Source organism: Pyxicephalus adspersus, chromosome 5, assembly GCF_032062135.1.
Source record: "Pyxicephalus adspersus chromosome 5, UCB_Pads_2.0, whole genome shotgun sequence".
In the NCBI taxonomy this organism is placed as follows: domain Eukaryota; kingdom Metazoa; phylum Chordata; class Amphibia; order Anura; family Pyxicephalidae; genus Pyxicephalus; species Pyxicephalus adspersus.
The window spans coordinates 65,170,209-65,197,435 of record NC_092862.1 but is presented as its reverse complement, the minus strand read 5'-3'; the positions used below and the strand labels follow the sequence as shown (position 1 = coordinate 65,197,435).

The 27,227-nt window shown below is 38.6% G+C and overlaps 1 protein-coding gene across 4 annotated transcripts; it reads right to left on the bottom strand.

The window, feature by feature from the left end:
- Positions 1-725: 725 nt before the first annotated feature.
- Positions 726-22,776, bottom strand: ACD (ACD shelterin complex subunit and telomerase recruitment factor). Of its 4 annotated transcripts, none has more exons than XM_072411777.1 (14): positions 22,631-22,776; positions 21,746-21,872; positions 19,539-19,660; positions 18,795-18,885; positions 17,254-17,333; positions 16,796-16,840; positions 15,843-15,898; positions 14,941-15,098; positions 13,192-13,273; positions 12,154-12,210; positions 9,350-9,475; positions 6,510-7,438; positions 4,223-4,302; positions 726-1,236 (listed from the first exon to the last, which is right to left on the bottom strand). In XM_072411777.1, the coding sequence occupies exons 2-14, from the start codon at positions 21,851-21,853 to the stop codon at positions 1,170-1,172; spliced, it is 2,001 nt and encodes a 666-aa protein (XP_072267878.1). In that variant the 5' UTR covers positions 21,854-21,872; positions 22,631-22,776; the 3' UTR covers positions 726-1,169. The 4 variants fall into 4 exon arrangements, with proteins under 4 accessions (XP_072267878.1, XP_072267880.1, XP_072267879.1 ...); XM_072411779.1 differs by having other exon boundaries at positions 6,510-7,435; XM_072411778.1 differs by lacking the exon at positions 22,631-22,776 and adding an exon at positions 22,044-22,624.
- Positions 22,777-27,227: the final 4,451 nt, after the last annotated feature.

Below are 27,227 nucleotides of genomic sequence, written 5' to 3'. Positions count from 1 at the left end.
AAATTTGCCGATCTCATGCATGTGCAGTGGTCAGGTGATGTAGGATGAAGAACCCGGAAGAGGAGAAGATGGCAGCGCAGGCTCTGGTTTGACACGGGAGCAGATGCAAGACACCCCCAGATAGATCCAACTGCCCTGCGGGATTGAAGGTAAATGTATTTTTTTTTTTTTGGGGGGGGGGGCATTTTTTAGTATAGTTACGTTTTAAGGAACATCTAAAAATCACAGCACATTAGCTTGGCAATCAATAGGGAGAATGGCGCATTACTGGCCATAAGGAAGAATGTACAGATAGCCAAAAAGATCATTGGTGTCAGTTATACTGAGAGGCACAAACTGCTCATGACCCAAAGAACCCTTAGTAACCTTTGTGGGAACCTTTGAGTACCACAAACTGTTAAAAAAACACTGGTGTACAGCAGCACTGAGAACCAATGGGTCATGTGACTGCATCTTCACAAGCAAGTAAACTCTACTTATTAGAAGTTTTTCTTTAATCCGCTTGCTGGCCATTGATAAAGGGGGACATAGTAAGCAAGTAGTACCAGACAGTTTTTTTTTTTTTGTAAAGTGATCCTGAGATATACCGGTAATATTTATTGCCATGTATCCTGTTTTATACTAAAGTGACTAACACATCTGTCATAAAGGTTCTGAATGTCCACAAAGGAATGAATGACTCCATTAACCATTTCAATACAAGGCAAACAATCACGAGACAAACATGTTATTACATCTATTTTATTATATTAACTTTTTTTGGAAGATACAGAACTATTCTATAGATCTATGCTAATTAGTGCTATTTAAAAAAAATATTAGCAGGAAGAAGCAGCCCTGTATAATGTAGTATAATATATACATTTTTCTTTGTATTATTCTATACCAGTGCATTAAAGCAAGAGGCAATTTAGAGCCTGACCTAAACATTGTGTCTGATTTGGTTTTTGATATTGACAATGAGATGAGGATCAGGTTGTACATGGCTTCCATAGGAGGCAAAAAAAGAGGTTCAAACTGTCCAAACAAGTCATTAATGGCACAAAGCAACCTTCCAACTTGTTCTGTGTTCTGTTCTGTGTTCACTACCCATCCTTCACTGTGAGATGTCTGCTCAGCTCCTCTGGTTACTCAGTAGCTTTCGGTTAAAAAAAAGTGCAGGATAAAACCTATGGATCCGTGTCTTTGGCTTTAGAAATAATTTTAACTGCCCACTCACGCAGGTCTGGAGGTATCCTGTCCAGAAGGAAGAAAAAATATGAGTTATTGCAAAAAACAGTGTGCACAAAAAACGTAGGAAACAAGTTTTTCTTCAAGCAAACAATCCGATTGAAGATAAATTTATTTAAAGAATTCTCTGTTGAAAGCTCCCACTACTAGGATAAATGTAATACAAGGACCATATGGATATCTATACAAGGCAGTTAAGCTACGCACACACGTCAAATTTTTCTCGCCCGATAATCGGCTTTGGCTAGTTATCGGGTGAGAATCTGGCGTGTGTACAGCCTGCGTCGTTCATCGTCTGTGGATCCGACCTGGCGGATCCACGAACGATGAACGACGCGCGATCCTAATGGAGGGGAAGGAGGAGAGCACGCAGCGGGGTGCCGCTCTGTCACTCTCCCCCTCCCCTCTCCATAGAGCAGAACTGTGCTGTATGTACAGCACTCGTTCATGCATTGTGCAGTGCATAGTGGTTGGAAAGGATCGTGAAAGATCCTTTCCAACGACAAGAATTGCACGTGTGTATGCGGCTTTAGGCTTTTGGAGCTCTATCTGAGACATTGTGTTTGGCTTTTCAGTTTGATATGTCAGGCTAGACTGTTTGCAGTTTGTGACATAGTATGACTCTGCAAGATTCAATTTTCTTTGTTTTTTTCACTACAGGCTGTTCCATTCCATTGTTTGATGGTGGGCAATCTGAGGCCAGATAGCGGATATCCACAATAGCAGCCTGGTGATTGCAACTGCTGGCCGAAGAACTACAGATTGTAAGCAGGTCCTAGGTTTCATCAAACAATACGATTATATTGATGGGCCAGGCACTGCCTTTTACTGCACTTTCCTTTGTTTTTATACATGGCCTTCCTGCAGCATCTGGGATGTACAGATCTTATGAGGGGAGGGGCAGGTTAAAGCCTTTTATTTCTTTTATTTTGACTCATGTAGAACCAGACCAGCATAACAGAAAAAACAGTGATTTGTCAACAGGCCTGGTTAAATATTATCAAGTGGCATATCTGCCCTGTATTTTGGGAAAAAAAGTACAAAATTACTTCAAAATTATAATTAAGTGATTAAAGGTTAAAGTGAATCCTTGGTATTTTACTGTGGATTAACTAATAAACGGAGAGATCTCAGTTTTTTTACTTCTATCTGTGACCCTGCTGGAGAGATTTACACCTCTATGTGTTCTGGTGACCAATGTTATAAATACAAAGAGAAACCAGCAATCCAAAATGTTATTGTCACAGGAAAGGAGGTAAAAGGATATTATTCAATGGATACACCCATTTCTGTGTCAGCTTGAAGAAATTTCCTCTCCTTTTTTGATTTCTGTGAAGGGGTGGTAATTATTTCCCACTCTATTCAAAACTAGATATACATTTTAATGCTAATGCTTTGCTAGATAAGAAAAAATTGGTGATTGGTAAAAAGCTTATAAAAAAAAAAAAAAAAAAAAAAAGCTGGACATCTCTACCATTGTTTTTAAATGTAGTATTCTTAATAATAAAATATTGTTAGGTTCACAAAGCTTTTGCTATACAAAGCTATAGATGCAGACTATCAACATGGTTCTTATAACACTTCTTTTCACTTGAGCACCATTGTACACCTAGCGGGTATTGTGCAGACTATACAAAGCACATGACATTTTATAAATATGCCGGTGTCTTGTGAGATAATCCTATCCTCGGAATGCGTACTACCAGCTGATTGGGCATGTACAATGATGTCACAATCAGCTGTGTCTGCGCACACATCTCCTATCTTTTCTATGAGATCGGGCTTCAGTGTGAGCTCCCAGGGAGTGGCCATGTTCTATAGACCTCGGAGATCAGCTGTGGCTGCTCCCTGCCCACCTTGTACTATGAGATAATCCTACACCTTTCCTACACCAGCAGCATGAGAGCTGTGTCTGTGTCCATGCTGCTGTCATTACCCTAATGTATAAACCTTCATATCTCCCACACGGGTTGTTGAACAAATGTGAAATTTTCAGGGTACCCCAAGAGCTGATACTAAACCTAATTCAGCCCCCTGAACATAACAATTTGCAAGATACGGGGTCTCAAACATAAAATCCTAATAACAATCAGGGATCTTTTCCTATTAAAGTGAAACTAAAAGTGGAAGTAAAAATAAAAAAGATGACACCTTTATTTGCACAGATCTGTGACGAATGCCGCTGTATTTGTCAAAAAAAGGCCGATCTCACTGCGCATGTGTGAAATTGCCATTTTTATTTTTTGAATGACATAAAAGTCCATCCTGCACATGCCTGTTCTTGGAGCCCAAGACTTCTAGAATATGCAGGTCATGAATCCCAGGAGGCTCTGTGCCCCCATTTAGTCTTTACTGCCATGGATTGTGGACAAAATGTGTTTCCCACTGACTCCCACATTTTCAGTTGGCAACATCCCTCTGTTCCAGAGAAGGTAAGTGGCCAGCTATGTGTAACAGGCACCCCCCGCCAGCCGCTCAGTCCCTCCCACCACAGAGTGTGCAGTTTTGACTCCAGGCAGCAGTGAGCGGTACCAAGCTTTTCCCAAACCAGGGTTCCATGTCATGAGGAGGGTAACCGCAGTGCAACCTCACCAGATAGGAGATGCGCGAGCACACAGAGCAGACACAGCTAATTGTGACATCATTGTACATGCCCAATCAGCTGGTAGTACACACTCCGAGGGTAGGATTATCTCATAGGACACTGGTGTATACCTTTTCTATTAAGATCCTCCCCTTGTCTATTGAGATCCCTCCCTTGCTGTAGAGCATCACAGGCAGTGGCAAAAATTGTACTTTAACTCCAAGGACTGACTGATAGAACATAAATTGTAGGATGAAGAAACAACTGATATCAGACCTAAATTGTGTACACTATTTATTCACGAAAACACTTCCATGCATGTTAAGATATGATGAACAAAACCTCAACTGTGCAAAAATGATAAACAAATATGTGATAAAAACAATGAACAATAATTCTGTAACTTACCGCACTGACTTCACACGAGCACTGAGGGCGGCAGATGGAGGCTTGTACTTATACTGGAAGGGCTTGCCGTCACAGTGTGTCTAAGAACAGAAAAATGTTACTTATATTGTTAGTGAGAATTACACATACTATCAAAAATCTATTTATCTACAAAAATGGTGGCCACATATGCACCCAATCCCTACTTTTATATTTACGGTTACGACACGGATGTGACAATCATTATATGTACTAGTTATAATATGAACTAATTATCTATATATACAGTGTTCTCCCCAGCCCCTTTTAGCTAGGCGCACCACCCAGCACTTTTCAGTAACCACCCAGCTGTTTTTATGTGGCTACTGAAGAGTTGTGTCACAATACAGGGGATGCCACCCGCCTACAATTTCTTCCCACCAGGCTCCAAAAAATTCCTGGGTTGAGCAATGATATATATACAGTTTTTATGCAACACACTGCACTACATTTATATGTGATATATCTGTTGGACTGTCCAATCAAAATAATGGGCTGCCATACAAAACTCATGACAACGCATGGGCGTTTTGGAAAATACAATACACAGCTGTAGTGGAAACAGGCTCTGGTAAAACAAAGACCTGAAACATTTCTTGGTACAAGAATTTGTTCATAGACTATGGTCAGATCTGTACTTGTGATGTACCCATTCTGATGATTTATTAAAATACTGACATTAAGGCAGATCAAGGACTTTTTTTTTATCCTATAGAACCAATCCATGTCAAAGCACACTCCTTGGCGGTAATGTTAAGAAAAGCCAAATATTGTAGCAGAAAGTTGAAGCTGTCTTAACATAAGAGGAACATACATATTTTATACAGACAGATGTCCGTGTTAGAAAATGTACCCAGAACCACAGTGATACAAGTCAACAGGAAACAGTTGCTGCATGCTAAAGTTTAATCCATTATGTCACAAATTGGTATAGCAGTTTAAGGTATATCACCTTAGTAAGGCATGCTGAATACTTCCCTGTAGGCATAATAATAGCTCAAACACAAATAGTGTATAACATAGGCCGGTCTAGGTTGTTGAACCTGTGTTGTATCATGTGTTTGTAAAGAATCAATTGTATGACGAGTTTAGGTTTTCAGCACAGATACATAAAAGATTAATGATTGTGGAAACAAAACATTAATTCTCATAGGTATTTGGTACTGAAGATCATACCAGATAAAAGGTTTACACAGTAACAGACTAGCACACAGGCACCTACTAAAGTAAATAATCAATCCAAGACTCATCTGGATAAAAACCTTCATAGGTTGGATAGTTTTCACAATATTTTCATGCTGTTTTTACTAGAAATTTATGGAAAAATGATTATACAGAAGCAACTGAAGCAGACACAGACATAACTTACAGTCACTTATGGCAGGAAAAATTTGATAGCAGAACTATGATTTGTCATAAAAAAAAAAAAAAAAAAAAGGGCTGAAGCATCTAAGTTTATTTTCACCAGTGCTGTTGATCCTGCTACCCTCATGCAACTTTCGGTGATAGGGTGACAGTGCTATTTCGCTGCACCTGAATTCAAAGAACCATTTGTACCCACTCTCATGTAGGCTTTTAGAATTGTCATTGCTGATTTACATGACTGTGGTCTGTCAATGAGCACCTGACCACATCCACTTCTAACCTAATAGCATTGCCTCTGCTGTTCACACCCTCTCTGAGCTACAGTGTGTGGAAGGGGGAGTGAGGTACAAAAAATGTGATTTGGCTCATTCATGGGATGTAAAGGAAGTCTTATACATCAAATAGTAATTAGATCTGATACATACATATACAGTCACACAGTAACCTTTATATATATATATATGCTACTTAAGAAGAATGAAAGTTGCAGCTAAGGAAAAAAGAAAAAAAAAAGCTTTATGTCAAAAAGATGAATTTTCTAATCCCATGTACATATAACTACAACAATGCTAAAGGTTAAGCTGATATGATGAGATAAATGCAATAGGGAGGTAAGTCTTCATTTTCAAGTCTTCAAATTTCTTCTGTGATGTTACTACTTTCAAAATAGCACAGAACCAACCAGCTTGGACATATGATGCCATGTCTACTGAGAGGACACAATGTGATCACCAAGCATTAATTTTCAATAACTATAAATAAAAAAGGTTTCACTAGGTTCTGATTTAAATGGTACAAAAATACAATGTTAATGCATTGCACTTTACCAACACCAACTGTGTTGGTCATTAAATTTACACCTGCAGTTTGAATGTATGGCACAAGGTAATACAGCTTTTCTCACCATTAGAGTATTCTTCATTTCCAGAAGTACCAGACAGGAAGAGGTCTGTCCACGAGAAGATTTACAGCCAGTCCTACTTGTTGTTGGTAAGTCTGCAGCAGGCAGTTCATTCTCAACCTTTGTTTTTAGCTTGGTCACAAATTCTAAAGAGGGTTTATATGGAAGCGCTTTCTTTCTGAGTGAAGTTATCCCACAGGTTACCGCAGTTTCAGTGTTTGCTGTTTTATTGACCTGTTCTGTCAGTGATTGCTTTTTATTCATACAGGAATCATTTGTCATATTACCTCTTTCTTGAACTTTGCTGTCAGTTTGGGTTCCATAGTTTGCAGTGGACATCAGATCAGGTGCACAATCTGGTCTTTCTGTATGAACAGAAGCTTGCTGCTCTAGGTCAGAGAATATGGTATCTAGATCTTCAGGAGCTTGCTTCCTTTTCACTGCCTTCCACTCTCTGGGGCTATGGTCTGTCCCCTTGTACCTCCTACTTTTTATTGGGGAAATATTTCTAATAATTTTAAATTCCAACTTGCTTTCTGAACCATGAGACAAAATGTGACTTCCTGGCAGGTCATTCTTCACTGCTACCTTTCCTTGTGGAGAGGTGTGTATATGATTTAGGGAGTGTTGGGCAAGTGGTTTTAAGCTAAGCAAGCTTTGGCTACAGTCTGAAAGTCTCCTTTGATTAGAATGGGGAGCAAAGTTACTACTAGAATCTCCTGTGTGATTTGTGCTGGTAGAAATATTTGCTTCTGGCTGTATCTGGTGAGATGATTGTTTTGAAAGGTCCAGTGGGGAAATCTCATCCTGGCTTTCCGAGGAGTCACTCAGAGACTTATCTTGATGATAGCGGAGTATATCTGGGGTGGTGTCAGCATCTGCAGCAGGTTCTTTTTCACTGTTCTGCTGAGAGGTGGCTGGCTCAGAGCCTGCTTAAAATATATATAAAGACAAAAAAAAAAGGTATCAATCAACACCAAATGGACACTAAGCCAAAAAAGAGGTTGATGCAAAGTAAAATTCAGTAACATACGTAAAAAATATAATTTAATAAAGAAAGGTTATAATTGGTATAATTTCAGCTTTAATTGAAGCCTTTCGGATGTGTAGGGGCCTTACTGAATCATAAAATTTTGAAATAGTTACATTTACTACCCACATGTCTGAAGGGGTCCCATAACAAACTCTGTAGTGTCTTCTGTGATAATGTAAAGTGCATAGAAGATATGCATTGGTTATAATTGGTTATGAAAGTTATGATTGGAATGAAAAACAAAGTACAGGGGGGTCCAAAAATTGTGTACATACTTCAACATAAAAACAGTTATACTAGATTCATTTAGACTTCAAAGGGTAGCTGTATATCATGTTTGACATCTTTAATCACATTTGGTGCTCAAAGTGGTTGCCATTAGGACCTAGAGTCTTCTGATTTCAGCAAAGAGCATAGATGACCACTATTGAAGTGTGTATACATTTTTTGGCTCCTGTGTATATCAATTTTTTTGCAATGTGAAATAGTCCATGTGAATAATGCTCATAATAAAATGATTATTGCCCAATAGTGCAAGTTGAAATGTGCATGTAGCCTTGGAATGATGGCCAATTCCCCTCCCTCTCTGTGAATTTATAGATGTTTATAGTAATTTTTCTTACTTTTGAATATAAAAAAGGGTAAGGGTTCAAACTCCTGCCAGGTTTATAGTGCTAATGAAGGCTAAAAAGATTTATCCTAACTTTCTGTATTGCTGATCACATTGTACTGTATTGAAAAGGAGGGTAATTGCCTTTAAATAGACAGAAATATATATGCATGTCAGAGACTCTATATGCCCTTGTCATTGTTTTTGTTTAATTCTTAATGCAGAAACTGTTTTCAGAAAGTCTGTCTAAAGGAACCCTCCAACAAAAGTTTCAATCTTTCTCTACTTTATGAAAAACTACAAGAAAGTTTTTATTTTCCTAGCAGACTACGTTTACTCCCTATAAAGTTTTAATCAGATAGAAGGAGTCTGAAAGACAAACAACTCTATCTTAAGAAAAACCACCAGGCTCTGTGAATCCTATATCTAGGGTGCATCCAATGTAAATGTTTTTTTTAAACAATGTTATACACTTAGGGCTCTATTTATAAAACAGGGAATCCAACATACCCTCAAACATTCCCCAATGGGAATCAATAACTACCATACAATACGTGGACCTGAAAGCTTCCCACCAGGGAATGTTTAGGGGAATCTCAGATTTCTCATTTTATAAATATATAAATATATACAGGTATTCCCCCGGTTACATACCATATAGGGACTGTGGGTTTGTTCTTAAGTTGAATTTGTATGTAAGTCAGAACAGGTACATAATTTTAAAAAATGCAGTTAGGACAGATGTTTGTATTAAACATATTATTAGGTAGCGTGGTGTCAGTTACTGTATAAAATCCTCACTGTGAATTATTCAGCCTAGTCATTCATTAATTTCTGGAGCAAGCTGTGCTTTGATATGCAAAAAGGAATAACTGCAGAGTATATCTTCGTCATTAAAAAGAGTAACGAGATGTTGCGGAAGAGCTCATCCTCCTAGGATCACCCAAAATCTTAGCTCTGTTTGCAAAAGATTTCATCTGCAAGTCATGCAATCACCCCTCCCCCCCATCAAGCCACTATCTGAGATATATATATATATATATATATATATATATATATATATAGTGTTTTTAGTAAATGCACAGATATAAGACACAGATACAAACTGAATACAATTGACTTAACATCATTAACATTTGCCTATGATAATAATTAAAAGGTAGATCTCTTTGTTGTTCTTAGTTCTGTTTAATTACTTACCAGAACCTAGAGATCCGCTAACTAAAAGCGATTGCAGGTTGTCCCAGGGATTTTTTGGCTCACTGTTACAAGCATCGTCCATAGGCTCTTGGGAAAGTGTTGATTTTGCGCTGTTATATTGTTGGGCTGCAAAAGGCAAGGATGGAAAGAATTCGTTTAAAAGAAGACATACATTTATTATTATAATTCTAGAGGATCAATGAGCTGCATTTATTTGTGTATAGAGATAGCAGGAGCACAGTAAACACAGGTTTACTAAAATGGCAAAAGGCTGACTATACATGTTTTAATGTGTTAAGTTTCACTACTACAGTCATGCTAAGGAGGATGTGACTAACTATGAGTGCTGAAGTAGCAGGAGGGAAAATAACCTGAAGCCAGTTTTTATTTCCTCATCATAAAAAATTGGATTTTAGATCTAAAAAACAGGCAAAGAACCTTTGTCACAAATGTTGTGTGTACCTAATGCTTTAGCATACCTAAAAATTAGTTTGCAAAAGCAGTGTTCAACCCAGAACTTTTTTTTAAGCTGGGTGGGAAGAAATTGTAGGTGGGTGGCAGCCCCTGTATTGTGCTGTATTGTGACCCAACTCTTCAGTAAGCTTCCAAAAACTGATAGGTGGTTACTGAAAAGTGCCGGGTGTTGTGCCCGGCTAAAAGAGGCTAGGTAGAACACTGCAAAAGTATCATTAAGTATCACTGAGCTGCACAAAACTGTAGGTGGGACCCAGCAGGTCATTCTACCAGCAGCTGATTGCAAAAAACTACAATGAGAGCAGACACAATGAGCCTGATTTATTAAAGCTTTCCAAGGCTGGAGAAGATTCACATTCATCAGTGAAGCTGGGTGATCCAGAAAACCTGGAATGGATCTTGTTGAGGATTGAAAACATTTGCTAACAAAAAGAAAATGACTTTTAGGAAATCCAATCCAGGTTTGTTGGATCACCCAACTTCAATGATGAATTGTTTCCTCTCCAGCCTTGAAGAGCTTTAATAGATCAGGCACAATGACCAGTCATAATACATAAGTATAGCACGAGGCAGTGTCCAGTTCTTATTTACAAAAACTCCTACACACTGCTTCTCTTTCAATTACTGCACTGAAAGAAATATGCAAGGGGACACCAAGACTTAGGAACCAATGCATATGCTTCTTATGTGTTAACAATATTTGCTTTGTCAAAATGTTAGCTTTAAGGTTATGCTGCAATACTAAGATTCAGCAGGAGGAATGCCAATCTGACACAAAAAAGAATCCCAATTCATAAGGAATCCTCCCTAGGTTATATTTGAATATGGATGTATGTTCTAGACATTTTGTTTTTTACAAACGTATGTCACCGATTCAAGGCTGGTTCCATGACTATCACACTGCATAGTTACCATTAATAGTCACCACAAGAACATGGCATCCATATCTGAAAGTAAAAAAAAAAATACTGGACTCTATGCCGCTGATCTCATTCTAAAAATACTAGCTGCCTAAATGTTACTCTAACCTAAAAGATTTAATATTTGTTCTACCAACTGGCAACAGATCAGACAAAAAGGGTAGTTTTAAGGGTATACAACCAGTTGTACATTTTACTTGTATGTATATCAGTAGCTTGGATACAGAAAAATACAATGCAGTGTTTGTATTTATACCCCAATATCCCAAAGGGAAACATAATCCCCAAGGATGCCTGCTCTGCAACCATGTGGGATGCACAAACTAGAAGACCAAAACAGATCAGCAAAAAAAAAGTCTAAAAACAAGTTACACTGAGGTCAAATGTCAAAACACGCTACTACCAAGGACACCGTTTGTTGTAGTACAGAACATAGCTACAGATTTTGGCTTTAATAAGATATACTTGCAGTCTATCAAACTGTGATGTTTAACAGCAACTTGACTTTGGCAAAATTTAGTGTCGTGAACCTGAAACTGCTATGGGGTTTAGAAACATATGTGTAACCTGAACAACTTTTAATGCATACTTTGAAACATAACCAATGTGCATTATAAGCAATGTGATACACTGCTTCCAGGATTACGAGGACCCAAACAAAGACTTGACCCAGAAATGGTGCCAGTACTTAATACTGCCACCTCTAATCTAACATTATTGCTGATGCTGACATGATTGCTGCCCTGTCATTATCTAAACTGTTCAGTTAAAAACATACAGACTTTTAAATTTTTTTTAAACTACATGAGGGAAGGGCAGCCACATTTGTCCAAAATATGTGTAGGCCAGGCCTCCCAGATTGCAGTGCTACACAATAATGGTTCCTCCAAAATGTGTTAAGTGACAGATTCTCATTCACATTTCTGTTTAAGAGCCTCAGGTATTTTTTTCATTATTTTGGACTGTCTTCTGAATATATATCTAAAGCCTTATTATAAGAGCTTTCTAAATTATGATGCCAAAGAACAGCATTATTATCAATCTGCTTCTCTAGAATTGCCATTTTTAAAGCACAAGTAAACTGTCAACTAGATTTTATTATAAAAGTACAGCTCTAGCACCCCCTTCTGTAGATCAGCACTACTTACAGTATCCCCCCCCCCCCCCATAGTGCAGGTATGATAGACATGTAAGTTCATTTTAGGTCTACTCTTACATTGCTGTGAAGTCTAAATATAGATGAACCAAGAACCAGCAAACAACTGTGAATTCAGCTTCTCTCTGATGTGACTGCTTATGAGCAGTATAGAACTTTAAACAGAATCTCTAATTAGTCTTCTGAGGATACGACACAAGAGTAGCTAGTTAAAATAGTGCATGGAATTGTCACAGCCCACTGAACAGACTTACAGGAATCCGATCCTTCATTATCGACGTCGCTGTCAGAATTAACGTCAGGCCTGAACTCTAGAACAAAGTGCAAACACACATTTTTAAGTCACATTTCAACTATGGGCTCTATTTTATAAAACAGTGAAGCTGACATTCCCCCAAACATTCCCTTATGGGAATCAATTACTGCCGTTGAAACACATGAACCTGGAAGATTCAAGGGAATGTCAGCTTCCCTGTTTTATAAATGGAGCCCTATGAGTAAAAGATATAACAAAACAAAACAAAAAAGGTGTTAATTTTCTAAACAGTGATAAAAAAAATATGTTTCTTCATAAATGAAAGCATATTTTATTCTAATTTGTCCTTTTTAGAATATTAAAAATTATTTTACAAACCATAATGTTATTTACAAAATAATTAAAAAGTTTTTATTTCAGCTTTTTTTGACTAGAGAAGAAAAATGTATGCCTCTCAGGTCAATTTAACTTACAGCAAGGATATTTTTAACTTACAGCAAGGATATTTTTAACTTATAGCAAGGATATTTTTGGTTATCTGTGAGGGCGACATTTTCCCCACTAGCCAGCAATATATGAGGAATTTTTCCCTGTGATCATTAGGCATTGTACTGGGAGCTGTAAATATAGCAGGGGTTCCCCAAGACCTGAAAGTTATTTCAAGGCTTCAAAGTTAAAAAGATCGAAAATGACGACCCTAGACCGGACATTTAATAAGCAAGGCAAATAACTAACATACCAAATAGTCAAGTACTTACTATGCATACATAGTCAAGGCTTACTCAGTAAGATGATGCAAAAAGCAAACCTTACATGCAGCAACCCACAGCAATCAATTAGATCACTGTAAGAGTGCACTAAATCTGAAAACCTGTCACAGGTTATTACACTATGACACAATCCAGGCCCATGGTGAAGTTGGGTTGTGTTATTGGGACAGACATCTGGGGAACCTAGGTGTCAGCTTCACAAATCACTACTGGGTTACCCTATACTTGGATATAATGCTTCCTAGGGCCATTGATTTACATTTTACCTGACATCTGCTCTAGAGCTAATTCTTCTTCTGGTGAGATAAGGAGCAAATTTATAGGGATTGAAAAACTGTTGTTGTTGCTCTGCAAAAAAAAAAAAAAAGTTATGGGGTTATATAGGAGAAAGCATTTTGAAAAGAATATATTTACATCACACAGTACAATCACAGTATATATATATATATATATATATATATATATATATATATATATATATATATAAATACACACATACTGGTAAAAATGGTGGCATTCTCAACATTACTGCTGAACAACTTGACATATAAAGAGGACCAAACATCAGCTTAACAAAAAATGATCTATATTTCCTCCATTATAGGGCAGGAGACCTGTAGTTCCAAAAAGCCCCCAGAGACAGTGTTTGCAATTATTTTTATTATGAAGGACTTAAGATTATAAAACTCTTTTAATGCCACCAGAAAGAAACCACTCGCCTTTTAGAAATTTATATATTTTGTCAAAATAGAGCTTAGATTAGATTTCTACAAACTGACTCTTAACAAACCATAAATAACCTTTCCTCCACCATTAGGTCCAATCCAATAGACTGATTGCTAGCAGAACCCAGCTCAGACAATCAAGCAGGGTAAATGTATGCTACCAATAATACTTTGACTACCCAAAAGGAGCAACAGGGTTAAACTTGAAAGGGCAGGGATCTCTCTTTTTGTTTCCATGACTGTTGTGTATACATCTTAACCCAATATTTGGTAGATTCCTCATGGATATTCTGTGTGTATATTTGTTGTACATGGTTATCTTCTTCCATCTTCTTGTACAATTTACAAGGTTAGATGTTCTGCTGCTGGGCTTTATCCATTTTTTCCATTTTGCTGTTTAAAATTGCACTATGTATTGCCTATTTCACAGAGCCACGAGGTAGGATGATTCTATATAATCTAATATTAGTAATATTAACAAATGGACTTAGTATTTCTCAAATGGACAAATTATGACTACTTCTCCCTCTCCCTACTTTACCCAGGAAATGTGCAACAGTCACTTTATACAAGAAAACATATTAAAATATACCACCACGCATTTCTTATCTGAAATGTCACTCTGTAGAAGATCTGTATTATGCTTTTTTTGGGCATGGTCAAAACATGAAAAGATTCTGGAAGGTAACTGCTTAATACAGTACAGAACTCCCGCCATAGTAGACAGCATTTGGTATCTTGCATCTACAGGGAACAAGAATTACCTAAGGTTGTAAAAAATTATACCCTACGTAACATTATACCCTGATCCCCCAACACTGACATTCTTTTATTTTTTGGATACCCCAGTTATTACATTTTTTTAAAAAGAATGGACAGAAACAGCTTTGTGAAAAAATTATCATCACTTTACACAAATCAATAAACTGATTAAAAAGGAAATTAAACAAATTACATGGCTTGCCAGACCAATCTCTGGTAACGCTCTGATTAAATCATTGCAACCAGTATATGGAATCAATTGTAAGTATTTACATTCTCCTGCACTTGGACTGCAACAATCCACCTCACCCTGGGCCAGTTAACACTCCTCTAAACTTTATTATGTTGTATGTATGTACATTGTATTTCACAAATTTGGACAAACCACTTTGTCAAGGGGTTAATTTTTTTTTAACTCCAAGCATATGTGTATAATATGCATATGTGTATAAGGAGCTTATGCATAAACAATGTACTCTCAAATGTGTAGGCAAAAAACAAAAGGACACAATTATCTTAAAATGCTACCTTGTTGTTTCTAATCTCTGCACTCCATATGGTTCTAGCTTGTGGTGCAATCTCCTGGGTGGCATAGGTGTCCAGATCAAGACACTGTTCAGCGAGGGATTTCAAATCAGCAAGCCTCTCTTCACTTGCAATCATCAGTAGCTGCGTAAGTGAAATATCTAGATTAATAATAAAATAAAGGAAAAAAAATCAGTCTAAAGAAATACAAGAAAGGGAAATTCTTTTCTGTTTTACAATTAAAACATTGTTTTATTATTTGCAGTTCTCAGGTGATTTACTTTCACAGTAGAACAGTAGAAAGTCCAGGGAGATATGGTTATAAACACAACACCTAAAAGGTATCTGCATCAATCCCAGCTTCAACAATTCTGGCTGAGGGCTCAGACTTATTATAGCCCTATTAATGTAATTTTAGATACCTGGCCTGCTCATGATTTAGAAATCCAGCATACCATTTTAACCAATGCATTTACAGATGGTCAACTATAGATAACAGTGGGGCTATCTTTTTGGCTATTCTTCTATGTTTGCTTGGCACAAAGTAGAATATTTCATATTCAAGTGTGCATTTGAGTGGCATACAGAATAAGTGGCACTACGGCACACCAATTCTTGTTTTATGTCCACAATAATGAGTATGGTTCAGCACCACACAGATGTGAACCCAGCCTGAGAACATGAAAGCCCTTTGCAAAACAAATAAATAACTTATTACGGTATATGCAGTCATCTACTGTAAAAATATGGACACACATTGTATTCCCCCCATTGGTTGTATTTGTTTTGGTTATGTTTATGTATAAATGGACCCAAATAAAAAAAAGTTAAAAAAAAAAAAAATAAGGACACACATTCTGAAAGAGAGGGTAGATGTGATCAGAGCTCATAACTGCCATACTCACCTGACAAGTTCATGTCTGACATGGTCTCTGTCTGTTGAAGCTCCTTCATGTACAACCTAGAACACAAGACAAGTACAGGGAAATTTATAACAAGCAGGGGGAAACTTGCAGACGTGACCTTAACATTCTAATTTGTCAATGCCAAAAGCTCCTAAAAGCAATTTTCCACATTTTGCAATTATAAGAACCAACAAACTAAAACAGTTAAACAGAAGGTAATCATTTATTATTTAGGTTGTATTCCTTTTGTATATGGCAGCAGATAAACTTTTTGTTTTTTTAAACATCTGTATAATGTTTGAGGTTGAGAGATGATAATATCATGTAAATCCCAGCACCTATAAAGTGTCTATTTATAGTCTTAGCTGGTGTTTACAGTCCGTTTCATACGGCCTGCTGCTTGTGAATTGCCAAAAAGTTACATCAAAAGACTACCTGTATTTATTTCTATGTGCACTATTTTTTTTAACAAGAAGATACCAATGTTAGGCTTACACTGACTTTATAAAAGGTAAATTTTTATATGAAATTTAAAAAGGCATTTTAAACCAGGTTATACTGCAGAGAAAAGGTAGAGTGGAAGAAAAACATTAATAAATGTTTGCAAATGCGCAAAAACACCCAAACCCCCCTAAAAAGAACCCATGCATTTCTGATGAGGGGGCATTGCAATACTTCTTATGTGTATTCAATCATTTGTGAGCTTTTTACATTATCTTTGCACCTCCAAAAAAAGGTCAAAAACACTCTGGTATGTACAGTCACATTGGAATGAACAGAAAGTTCAAACCTTGTTTTTTAAATACTGCGTTATAACCCTGGGGAACCAGTTTGTGTAAACTTATCGTAAGAATCTGTGCTACACTTCTTTTAAAATCTTGAGGGCTTCACAGTATGGATATTTTGTTAAGCAACTTATACTTAAATCATTCAGTAAATATAAATCAACTTACTGCCAAAGTTCCTCAATCTTCTTCCTTACTCCAGGCTCCATATTACTAAAACACAGATGACATTAAATTAAATAAATTGTCTGTCTTCCAAGGAAAGCCATACGTTGTAAATATATATCCTTTATATACACATGAATATATGCCCATTAATGCTGGTCACACACCAACAATTATCTAGCAATTTCATGTTTTGATTTAAAAGGTTTTAGTTGCAGATTTCCAAGGCAATTGAATGGATTAAGACAAGATTGTTTTGTTATCAAAAACTGGTGGCGTATTCTAGCACTTGCATGTCAAGTGAAGATTTATATTTATTTTAAAGGGCTCTCTCCTATAAAAATTAACAGTTTTTTAGACACGAACATGTAGAAACCCTACGGGGCCTCAGCCTATTTTAATTGCTATGTTAGCCTGGTGCAAGCCACCATCTGTGAATTGACAAATGTGCAATCACTTACCAGTTCAGTAAGTCCACTGTGTTTATCTCCATGGCCAGTATACAAAAATGTTGAATTGTCAAATAAAACTCACAGCGTCTCTGAAAATGATGAGAATCCTGTAAGTTGCTTATAGAATATACAGTCATATAAATTACAATACAACAGCAAAGGAACAACAAATATTGTGACACAGTAGTTTTATCACATGATATTACATCCTCTGTGCTGGCTGCCTGGTACTACAGTATTTCATTCTGGTTCTGGACTTTTACACTGCTCTACTACAGAACTCAAAGTGGATCACCCATACATAAAAATACATTTTATATAACAAATATGTGTGTGTATAGTGCTGGACAGCTCTTCATGTTCCCCTTTACTCATCGTTTCAAACCAGTATTCAATTACCATTTAACATTCCAAAAATGCTGTAGCTTTAAAAACCTGATAAAAAAAGTTTACTATGCGTTTAACTTGACTAATTTGTCTTGACCTGTACCCATAAACACTAAGGTTTTGACCTTTGTGTGTTCATGTACTCTAACGTTTTAGAAAAATATCAGATCTTTCCATACCATAAAGCCTTAATAAAGAAAGAAACTCCATCTGAATTGACAATAGTTTACATTAGTTTCTATATTATATATTCCATGTCTCTTTTAAAGCTAAATCTCAGGAGATAACATTATCCATGCAGTGGGGATCCCCCTTGTACAGCAAAGGGTAAATGCTCAGTTTTTTTTTTGTCTTGTGTACCATGAAAAGCTATTTTCACTACCTGCTTCCTTGCACTTGCAGACTTCCTTTGTCTTTGAGCGGCAGGTCTCTTGTGGCTCTAGCTTTGTCGCTCTGTTGGTGACCCATCACGTACAATGCAGTACCAGGTCTACCCAGAACCTAAAGTGTCAGAGGGACGTTGAGAGTGCTGGCTGCTGGGGAACCAAGGGATGAAATAATAATGCTTTTTAATGATACCCTAGATAAAACAAAAAAGAGCATTTAACCCTTGCAGTGTATGGGACGCCCCATTGTAAGTTTAGATTTTATTTAGAGTTCAGCTTTAGAACCACTTCTGTTAAGGGAAAAACATTGTTAGCGCAGCTGTTACAAATTTACCTTAAAATACCTTTTACTCCAGAATAAATGTCTCAATGTACACTTCCTGCCTAACACATATATTTACAGAAGGCACATTTAATACGTTTATTAAGTTAAGAAAATATAGCTTTATTAGACCCAAGTTTTCATACATTTAAATAAGAACAAATATTAGGTAACTTTTTTGTTGCATTGTTTAAAAAACAAAACTGGCGCAAAGGGCAAGTCCTTAATCTCCACGGAAAAACCACAATTCTCTGTGGTGAAGCACAAGTGTAAGCACAAAAGCAGAAAAGCAGAACCACTAGCTCCAGGAAGGCTAGACCACTCTCAGGCCATTGCAGATCAAGAACTTCAAAAACAGAAAGTCTGTACTGTTAAAGCAGACTTTACAGCTCTACATTTAAATCCAAATAAAACCATGTTAATTCCAATCAGTAACACTAAAAATCAACACTCACCGGGTCTTCTTCAGCAGCAAAGGAGAGTGTACATTTTTTTAAGATAACAATCTTGTTCTTGATATGGGCTAATGTAAAATGCTCATCTTCTCTGAAAAACAATAAACCAACAGACAAAAAAGAATCAGTGGTGTGTGTGTGTATATATATATATATATATATATATATATACACATACACATACATATACACACACAGGGTGTTGTGGTGCACCACCCTGCACTTTTTAGTAACCACCTGGCTGTTTTTGGGTAAGCTGGATCACACTCTCCCCCTCCCCTCTTCATGAGGTGCTGTGTGTAAAGAGCCCATTTTTTTCTGTCACTGGAAAAGAACCTTTCCACCGACAGAGTTCTGACATTTATTTGACATCTGTGCAGGGCTTTAGCCAAACAATTTTTAGTTATCCACATTCACGTGTCTGAGAACATTTTAAATACACAAACAAACACCTGATGTACTTGACACCCTGCTCTATACAACATCATTTTTAGTAAAAAAAAAAATTAAACTAAATGAATGTTTACAATAGGAGGAAAACACTGGCAGTGAAATCGTGGGGTCCCCCTAACATTAGTGATCAGTATACACATCACACTTTGCACTGGTGGTCAGTGTAGGTAGGAAATTTGCCATGGATTACTTTTCAATTATCACCTACCTAGCCAGCCTAGTTGAGAAAGGCTGGATAGGGGTTATGAGAATTTCATAACCATTTCTCATGTCAGTGACCATTATATTTACCGTTCCAGAGTTTCCTGTGCCTCCCTTGTAATGATGGCTCTGATATAATATTGTCGATCGGAAATATGTACAACAGCTCCTGGAAACTGACATTCTTCTGTACGCTCTGGCATTTTCAAAAACTAAAGAACATAAAATATGATAGCATTAACAAAAACAACAAAGAATGTAAACCCAGAAAATATTATTTGCAAAAGCTAGATCGCATGTTTGTTTGCACATAGACACCAATAAAATGAAAACCTTCAATTTCCAAGACATCTTACAAGGCAAATTTAAATATTGATGCCTGTGTATAAAAAGATACTCCTTACAGCTGCGGTCACTGACATACATGTTGTCCAGTATTGTAAGGAAATGAACAACACTGTGGCCATAGAATAATTAGATTGGCTATAGGTTATACAATAAAAAGAAATGTGCAGATATTCTATGTAAGCCCACCTACACCCTTCTAATTTATTACTGTCACTCTATTGGCATTCTTCTTAACAAAGCATAAAGAGATTCTTGTGCTGCTTTTCTTACTCACAATCTGGCTTTTTAGGTATATAATGATATATCAGTGATTACATAGCTGCACAAATCTGTGTCTAGAATTCAGCTTTACTAGCCCTGGGGGGGGGGGGGGCAAGTTGGTGCGTTTTATATGACAAATACACATTTTGCCTGCATTCAAACTGCCCCTAACTTTGTGTGGTGCTTGCTTGGATTTGTGGCATGTACTGCGGGCTGTGGAGACTTCTCTGACCCTCCCTGCACGGCCAGGCTGTGTGTGTTCGGGCTTCCCTCTCCCTTCTATAGCGCGCCTTGTCCCCCCTCCCGACAGTCTAACCACGTGCTGCCCGGGCACCATGCACCATGTCAACGCTCTGCTGAGCTTACCGGTACCTTTCCCTCCATCAGTGTGGGCTGTGCCTCCTCATGTCTCCCCGGGCAGTCTCACTCCTTGCTGGGCAGTGTGGGCACAATTTCGCCGCTTCTGTGCATATCTCCCGGGCACTGTATCAATCTATGCTGCCCTGAAATGTCCGCACGTCTGCTCCTCCTGCTCCATACGTTCCGCCTCCTCCGGTCAATGTTTACTGTGTGCTGTCCGTGTTCTGCTCCGCCCCGCTCCTACTTAATTGGATGCCCGTGATTGATGGGCAGAAGAATTGATCCGCCAAAGCTCCGCCCCCCGAATCCCGGGGAGAAGACACCGCCCTCCCTACCTCATACTGCTGCTACTGCTCCGCCCCACTTCACCTACTACTCTATTGGATGCCCATGATTGATGGGCAGAAGGATGGCTCCACAAGCTCCGCCCCCGAATCACGGGGAGAACACACACCGCCCTCCCTACGTCATACTGTTGCTTCTGGATAGATCACAGGCAGCGTGTATGGTGTGTGTGAGAAAGTGTTCAGGCGGACCAACTACAGGGTAAATGAAATGTAAAATGTGCATACACATGTGCACACAAATGTGCTGTTAACTTTATACAGTTGATATAAAATATTTTACTACAGTATTTGGTTCAGAATCTTTTTTTTCTAGATTTTCCTCCTTTAAAATTGGGTGCGTCTTATATTCTGGAGCGTCTTATACGGCGAAAAATACGATACATTAAACTATTTTCTTCAGTATCAGGTTGCATATACAGTAATATCTAAGCATCTTTTTTAACAGCAAGGTATAGCAGCATGAGTTAAAAAAAAAAACAGTTCTGTTTACAAATAGTGCTCTAGCATGAAGGAGGGTCAGACCCAAGCTACAGGTAGTCCCTGGGTTAATGACATCTGACATACAGACACCTTCTAAATATGAACAGGGCTTCCTGCTAGCTTGTGTGCAGGATGGAGGCTTGAAGAGTGGAGCAGGGGCGGTTTGCATGACTTGCAGAACAAATCTTTTGCTAAACACAGCTGAGGCTGTGGGTGATCTTAGGGGGGTGAGCTCTTTCTGCAGCCTCTTGTAACTCATTAATGACCAAAACAAACTCTGCAGTTGTTTCTTTTTGCATATCAAAGCACAGCTTGCTCCAGAACTTAATTAATATCTAGGCTCCATAAAGTTTTATAAAAATAATGTACCTGTTCTGACTTACATACAAACTCAACTTAAGAACAAACCTACAGTCCCTATCTCGTATGTAACCCGGGGACTACCTGTATTTATTTTGTATATAAGCTAAATGTAGAAAACAAACACTGAACAAAACTTACCTCAACTACCTGGGCCGGTGCTGGTTTAAGCATAAAGCTCTCTCCGTTATATTTTTTGATTGCATCAAGAATCCAAGGGTAGCCAATGGAAGACCTGGCTGGGGGCATTGTTCTTCTATAAAATGTTCTGTTTACAAAAAATAAACATATAAAGCACAATATTGTTATGCAAAGATGAGTGAGGAAAGTCCAGATGTGAAAATCCAAACAAATGTGTTCATATACATTAACATTTAATATAATAGGCCCGTAAGATTGGATATCTACACCTGAAAATGCAAGCACGGCCTTCAATTACCTTAAATCTGTCTGCCCCAGGGAAACCCAAAATCCTTCAGAGGCCAACTCTAATTTTAGAAGTTGCCATTAATGGACCTGATTTATTCAGGGTTGGAGAATCTACACTATCATCAGTCAACCTGGGTGATCCAGATTTGTAGGCACTGTCTATTTGATGGGTGGCAGATAGAACAGGAAGTGTGAATGGATTTTACTAAGTAGAAATCTTCTAGTAGTCCTGTCCCTGTTTGTCAGATAATGCAGGAAGTGAAGAAAAATCCCTCTTTTAGTAGATGATTGCGGGGTTAGGACTTGTGTGGCCCCTGGTGTCCTTCGCTTTCTTTACATTTGATGGGGGTTAGGCAGAAGAAGGAGTGAAGGGCAATATCCCAAATGAGGCATTGAACGTGAATTTGATTTTATCTGTCTGCATTCCTAGGAGGAGATCTCTCCTCACTTCCGGTCCACGTGACAGCTGTCAGTCAAAGAAAGCCAGGATAAATCTCCCCAGCAATACAAATTCTGATTCCACATCTAGAAAACCATCTTCGTGCTGCACATGAACTAGTTCTGCACAGCGCTGCCTATAAAGCCTTCTACAAATACCTCCGGCAATCCAGCTGTCACATTCAGGCTGCATGGGGCCCGGTGACGGTAAGCACACAACACTCGATATTTCGGTACAATCACACATTCACCAACCGACACTTCTCACTGGATCATGTTTACAATCCAGCACACGGACCCGGAAGTGACGGCGACCGGAGAACCAGAGTGGGCGGGGCTTCGCGGATCAAACTTGAAGCCCGGGAATAGAGCAGCTTGAGAGGCGGGAAAACGGATTCTCAGTCTCCTCACACAGCAAGAACCACCGTGCTTTATGTATTATCAGCGGTGTCATATCCTTAATATGGGGCACTGCTAGTTATTTAGGGATTTATAGGGGAGACAGGTGATGGGGACACTGATAATATTGTGAGGTGATATGGGAGTTTAGAAAGGGGGATACAGGTGTTGTGGTGTGCTTGTGTTATGGCAGGGTGATATGGGGGGTAAAGGAAGGGGGCAGGTGATTTTTGCTAAATGCTAAAATATTCTGAAGATGATATGGGGGCATGGGAAAGGTAAGCCAGGTGATGGGGTGCCTGGATAATATTTGGGGATTTAGGAAGAGGGGTGCATGTGGTACCCTGCTATCATTTGAGGATATTTTGGAAAGGAGAGGGGTCTGGAAGATGGGAGAAATGTTGGGGTGTACTACTATGACACCTCCATTACTGCAGGGTTTATAGCAGAGGTAGACAGACTCCAGCCTAGCCAGTATTCCAGTCTGGCCTAACTCTGCCCTAGTTATATATTGATGGATCCGGCCTAATTAAATTGTTGGGTTATCGTGAGTTCCCGCACAGTAACCCCAATAACTATACCTAAAATGCGGAAGCAACATGCAGCTACCAGTCTCTGGAAGGTTGACCTCGAACGTCATGTCTTAACTTCAAATGGACTGACAAATTATTCTTTGTCTAACCAAGCCCTGTGTTTAGTGTGCAATGATACAAACAGCACTTTCAAGCAGTCCAATCTCAAGGGGCATTTTAATGCCAAGCATGCGCACACATACAGAGACTACACCGCTGATAAGCGGAAGACTGAGGCTGCTCGCTTGCAGTCACGGCTGGAAAAAACCTTGGACACCTTGTTTCTTCTGACCTGGTGTGCCTTCTTGACCTCCTAAAATGGCCTAGTAGTCCAAAAAGTTTGCCGACCCCTGGTGTATAAGAAGGGAAAGATGGTATGGGGTCTAGAAAGTAAGGACAAGTTTTGGGGTACACTGGATTTTATTCTAGGGAATATGAGGGTACAGAAAGGGTTCAGAGAAGTGATGGGGTGCAATATTAATATTGTAGGATGATTTTGGGATTAAAGCGGGCCTACACTCAATGTTTACTTTTCATAAAAGGGTAGAAAACCCTTAAAGTAAAAGAAGTTCAATACTAGCTTTTTTGGTCTTAAAAAAGGGTGCAGCGCCTCCCCTTTCTGTCTAGATCACGGTGGCAAAGCCTCCTGGGATGTGTGACATAGGTGTCCTGGGAGTCTAGGCTGCTCCTTTATTAATGCCCTGATCTCGGGCATGTGCAGAAGGAGCCCTTTCATTAACACAAAACAAAAAATTGCTCTGCTCTTATGCATGTGCAGTGAGTTTTGTTCCACTTTATGTAAGTGGTAAACAGGTAATAGGGTGCGCTGGTCATTTTGTAGGGTCATTTGTGGTTTTTAAAAGCGGGGTGGTTGATGGTACACTGACATTTTCTGAGGGTGATATGGGCTAAAAGAAAGTTAAAACAGTTGATGGGGGCACTGCTATTTTTAGTTGGTAATATGGGGGTTTTAAAAGGGGGAGGTGGCATGTGATTGGATGCACTGGTATCATTTCAGGATGATCACGGGAGGGGGTCCGGAAGTTGGAGAAAGATGTTGAGGTGTACTACTATCAGACTACTATTATACCAGTTTGATAAGGGTTTTTAGGAAGGGGTGGGGGTGAGGCAGGTGTATGGGTGCACTGGTAATATTCCAGGGTGATGTGGGGTAGATGATGGGGTGCACAGCTAATTTTGCCTCAGCCAATCAGAGTAAAGCAATCGGCGGGCTCTGCTCACAGCTCCACTTTCTTGATTGCTCCCGCAGCCCTAGCGAAAATGTGACATGTGTACTGCAACCAAGAACACATGCCACATCTCTGCTAGGGCTGGAGGGAGCAATCAAGAAAGTAGAGCTGTCGGCAGAGCTCTGCTGATTGCTCCACTCAGTGTTTCGGCTCAAGCATCATCAGGGTTTCCCAATTCTCAACCATTCACCACTAGAGGTGAATGGGGAGCCTTGTCCTCATTTGCCCTCCAGTGCCTGGGAATCTCACATTATCAGGAGTCATGACATGTATGCAGCAGTGGGAATCATTCTTTCATTGTGGGATAACCCGTTAAAAAAAAAAAAGTTCAGTTACATACATCTAATAAAATTACTTTAACATTAGTCTCTACTTATTTTTTACACATATTTTTAATCTTTCAGGGCATGAGTAAGGGGTTTTATGTACCCCTGTACTCATTCCCCAGGGTGGTGCGGTGGATATTTGGGAGTTCCCTTTATTAAAGGGGGCTTCCAGATTCCAAAGTCCTGTTAAAACTATAAAAGCCTCAATTGTTTTCAATGGAAACTTTCATAAAAAAATGAACGCTTAAAAAAAAGTCTCCATTAAATTCAATGAGAGCGTTTTTCATGAGTTTACCCTGCGTTTTAATTCTTAAAATGTTGCATAGAGTGTTATCTATAACACTCAAATATGTGCCTCAAGGAAACGCCCTGGTGTAGATTAGCCCATTGGAATGCATGGGAATTTCAAACGTGGCTTTTAAAGCCTATGATTAAACGCTGGGGAAACCGTCTGTGTAGATTCAGCCTAAGCCCTGCATAACCCCACACAAATACTAGGCCATGTTGGGGGGAAGAGACACGGAGGGGTGAAAGTCTGGTTTTTGCCAGAAACTATAAAGTGATCAGACTTGTAAGATGCATATTGCAGAATAACCTGTCTGATCATACAATCTTGATACCCTAGTTCAGAGGAGAGGTAAATCAACCACAGAGGTGCATGTATGCATACTCTAAGCAGTGGGAGTTGTTAAAAAGTTCATGTGTGTACAAGTAAATTTGTAGGCATTGTCAAGTGGTATCTTGGAAGCAACATGTCGCTTCTCAGTGGGGTTTACCACACAACCACTACCACTGGCTTGCACAGAATGATTTGCAACTGACAAACATGTTACAGTCAATCTGCACAATCTCCTCCAGATCCAAAACAGCTTTGTAATGCAAAGGCCAACCAAACTGGATACATACATTGATTATATGTTTATTAGTAGGTCCTCCCATGTAGTTAAATCTAAAGCTTATTGTACAGTGAAATATTAATTTGTATGGTGAGCTTTAGTCATTATGTGACTAGTTTGGATGAGTTTACAAAGGTATTTAGCTCTGTATGTAGCTAAGATATTATGCAGGGAGAGTTACCAGGAGCCAAAGTTTATAAAGGTTATTTAATATAGATTAAGAGGGTTTTGTTTGGTCGTCTGCTTGTTATTTGGGTTAGGGAACTCACTTTCCATGGCACTGTGATGGGATCCAGCATTTGTCATTTCAGAATAATATTTACGCAGATTCTATGAGCAATTACTGTATGTTCAAGGGCTATCTTGAATTATAGGTTCATATCTGATTTATTTAACTTTGGTTTTTTTTCTATATTTTACAGCCTTATTTAGACAGCATTAGGATTCTGATTTTGTTCCCTTTAAGTATCACCAAGAATGCTTAGCATTAAAAGCTATGGTTCTACAGAGCAGATCAGTATTTTCTGTATTTTATTCTCTTAATATAGATATTTAATAAAGCAGATCTACATACGTTGAGTAATATTTACATTTTATGTGCATTTTTTCACAAATTAAAGTACCTTTTCAGATGAACAGCATTGCATAGTCCATTACTTATTTACTTCATGTCTGGTTCATTACTGCAATACATTTTCTGTGTATTTGTGTTTTAAGAATTCCAGTATTTCATGTACACATGTAGCGCATGAAATATATAGGAAGCCATTTCTGACCTGTGACCCTGTGGAAATTCTACTTACCTGGAGGGCTCTGAGTTCAAGACTGTATGCAGCTGGAGAGGACTAAGCCAAGGAAGAAATCCTGAGGTGGACACCTAAAGTAGTAGCAGATGCTTTTTGTAGAAGTGGGTGGTAATACCCATTTTTGATCTCCTGGTATAGGTTTCTTTATGGCCTAGTGGATAATGAAAACCACAACGGCAGAATTTTTATCATGGTTGGAGGCCAGTCAGAGGCTACCTCATATTCAGATCTGAAAGCTGCCGTCACTTCTATCTTCAATTTTCTATTGGATAAATCCTTGACAGCAGCTGTGGAGATTAAGCACATAGGGTCCCTGACTCCATGTCACAGTTTTCCACTATGCCCAGTGATGTGATCTGTGGAGTTCACTTTTTTTGCTATAAAAATTGATGTGATAGGATGGCTCTAAGGATTATTTGATTTTGATGGCGCTCAGATCCACCTACTGCCAGATCTGTCCAGGCACACACCGAAGATGCGCCTGCTACTTGACTTGGGGTCATCCTC

Bases quoted from the DNA above. Each gene is read 5' to 3' on its own strand.
- ACD (XM_072411777.1), bottom strand. From the start codon at position 21,853: ATGCCCCCAGCCAGGTCTTCCATTGGCTACCCTTGGATTCTTGATGCA. The intron at 13,274-14,940 runs GTAGCATTTTAA...TTTTTTTTGCAG, and splicing joins CAGAGATTAGAAACAACAAG to AGCAACAACAACAGTTTTTC. The intron at 4,303-6,509 runs GTGAGAAAAGCT...TTCTGTTCTTAG, and splicing joins AAATGAAGAATACTCTAATG to ACACACTGTGACGGCAAGCC.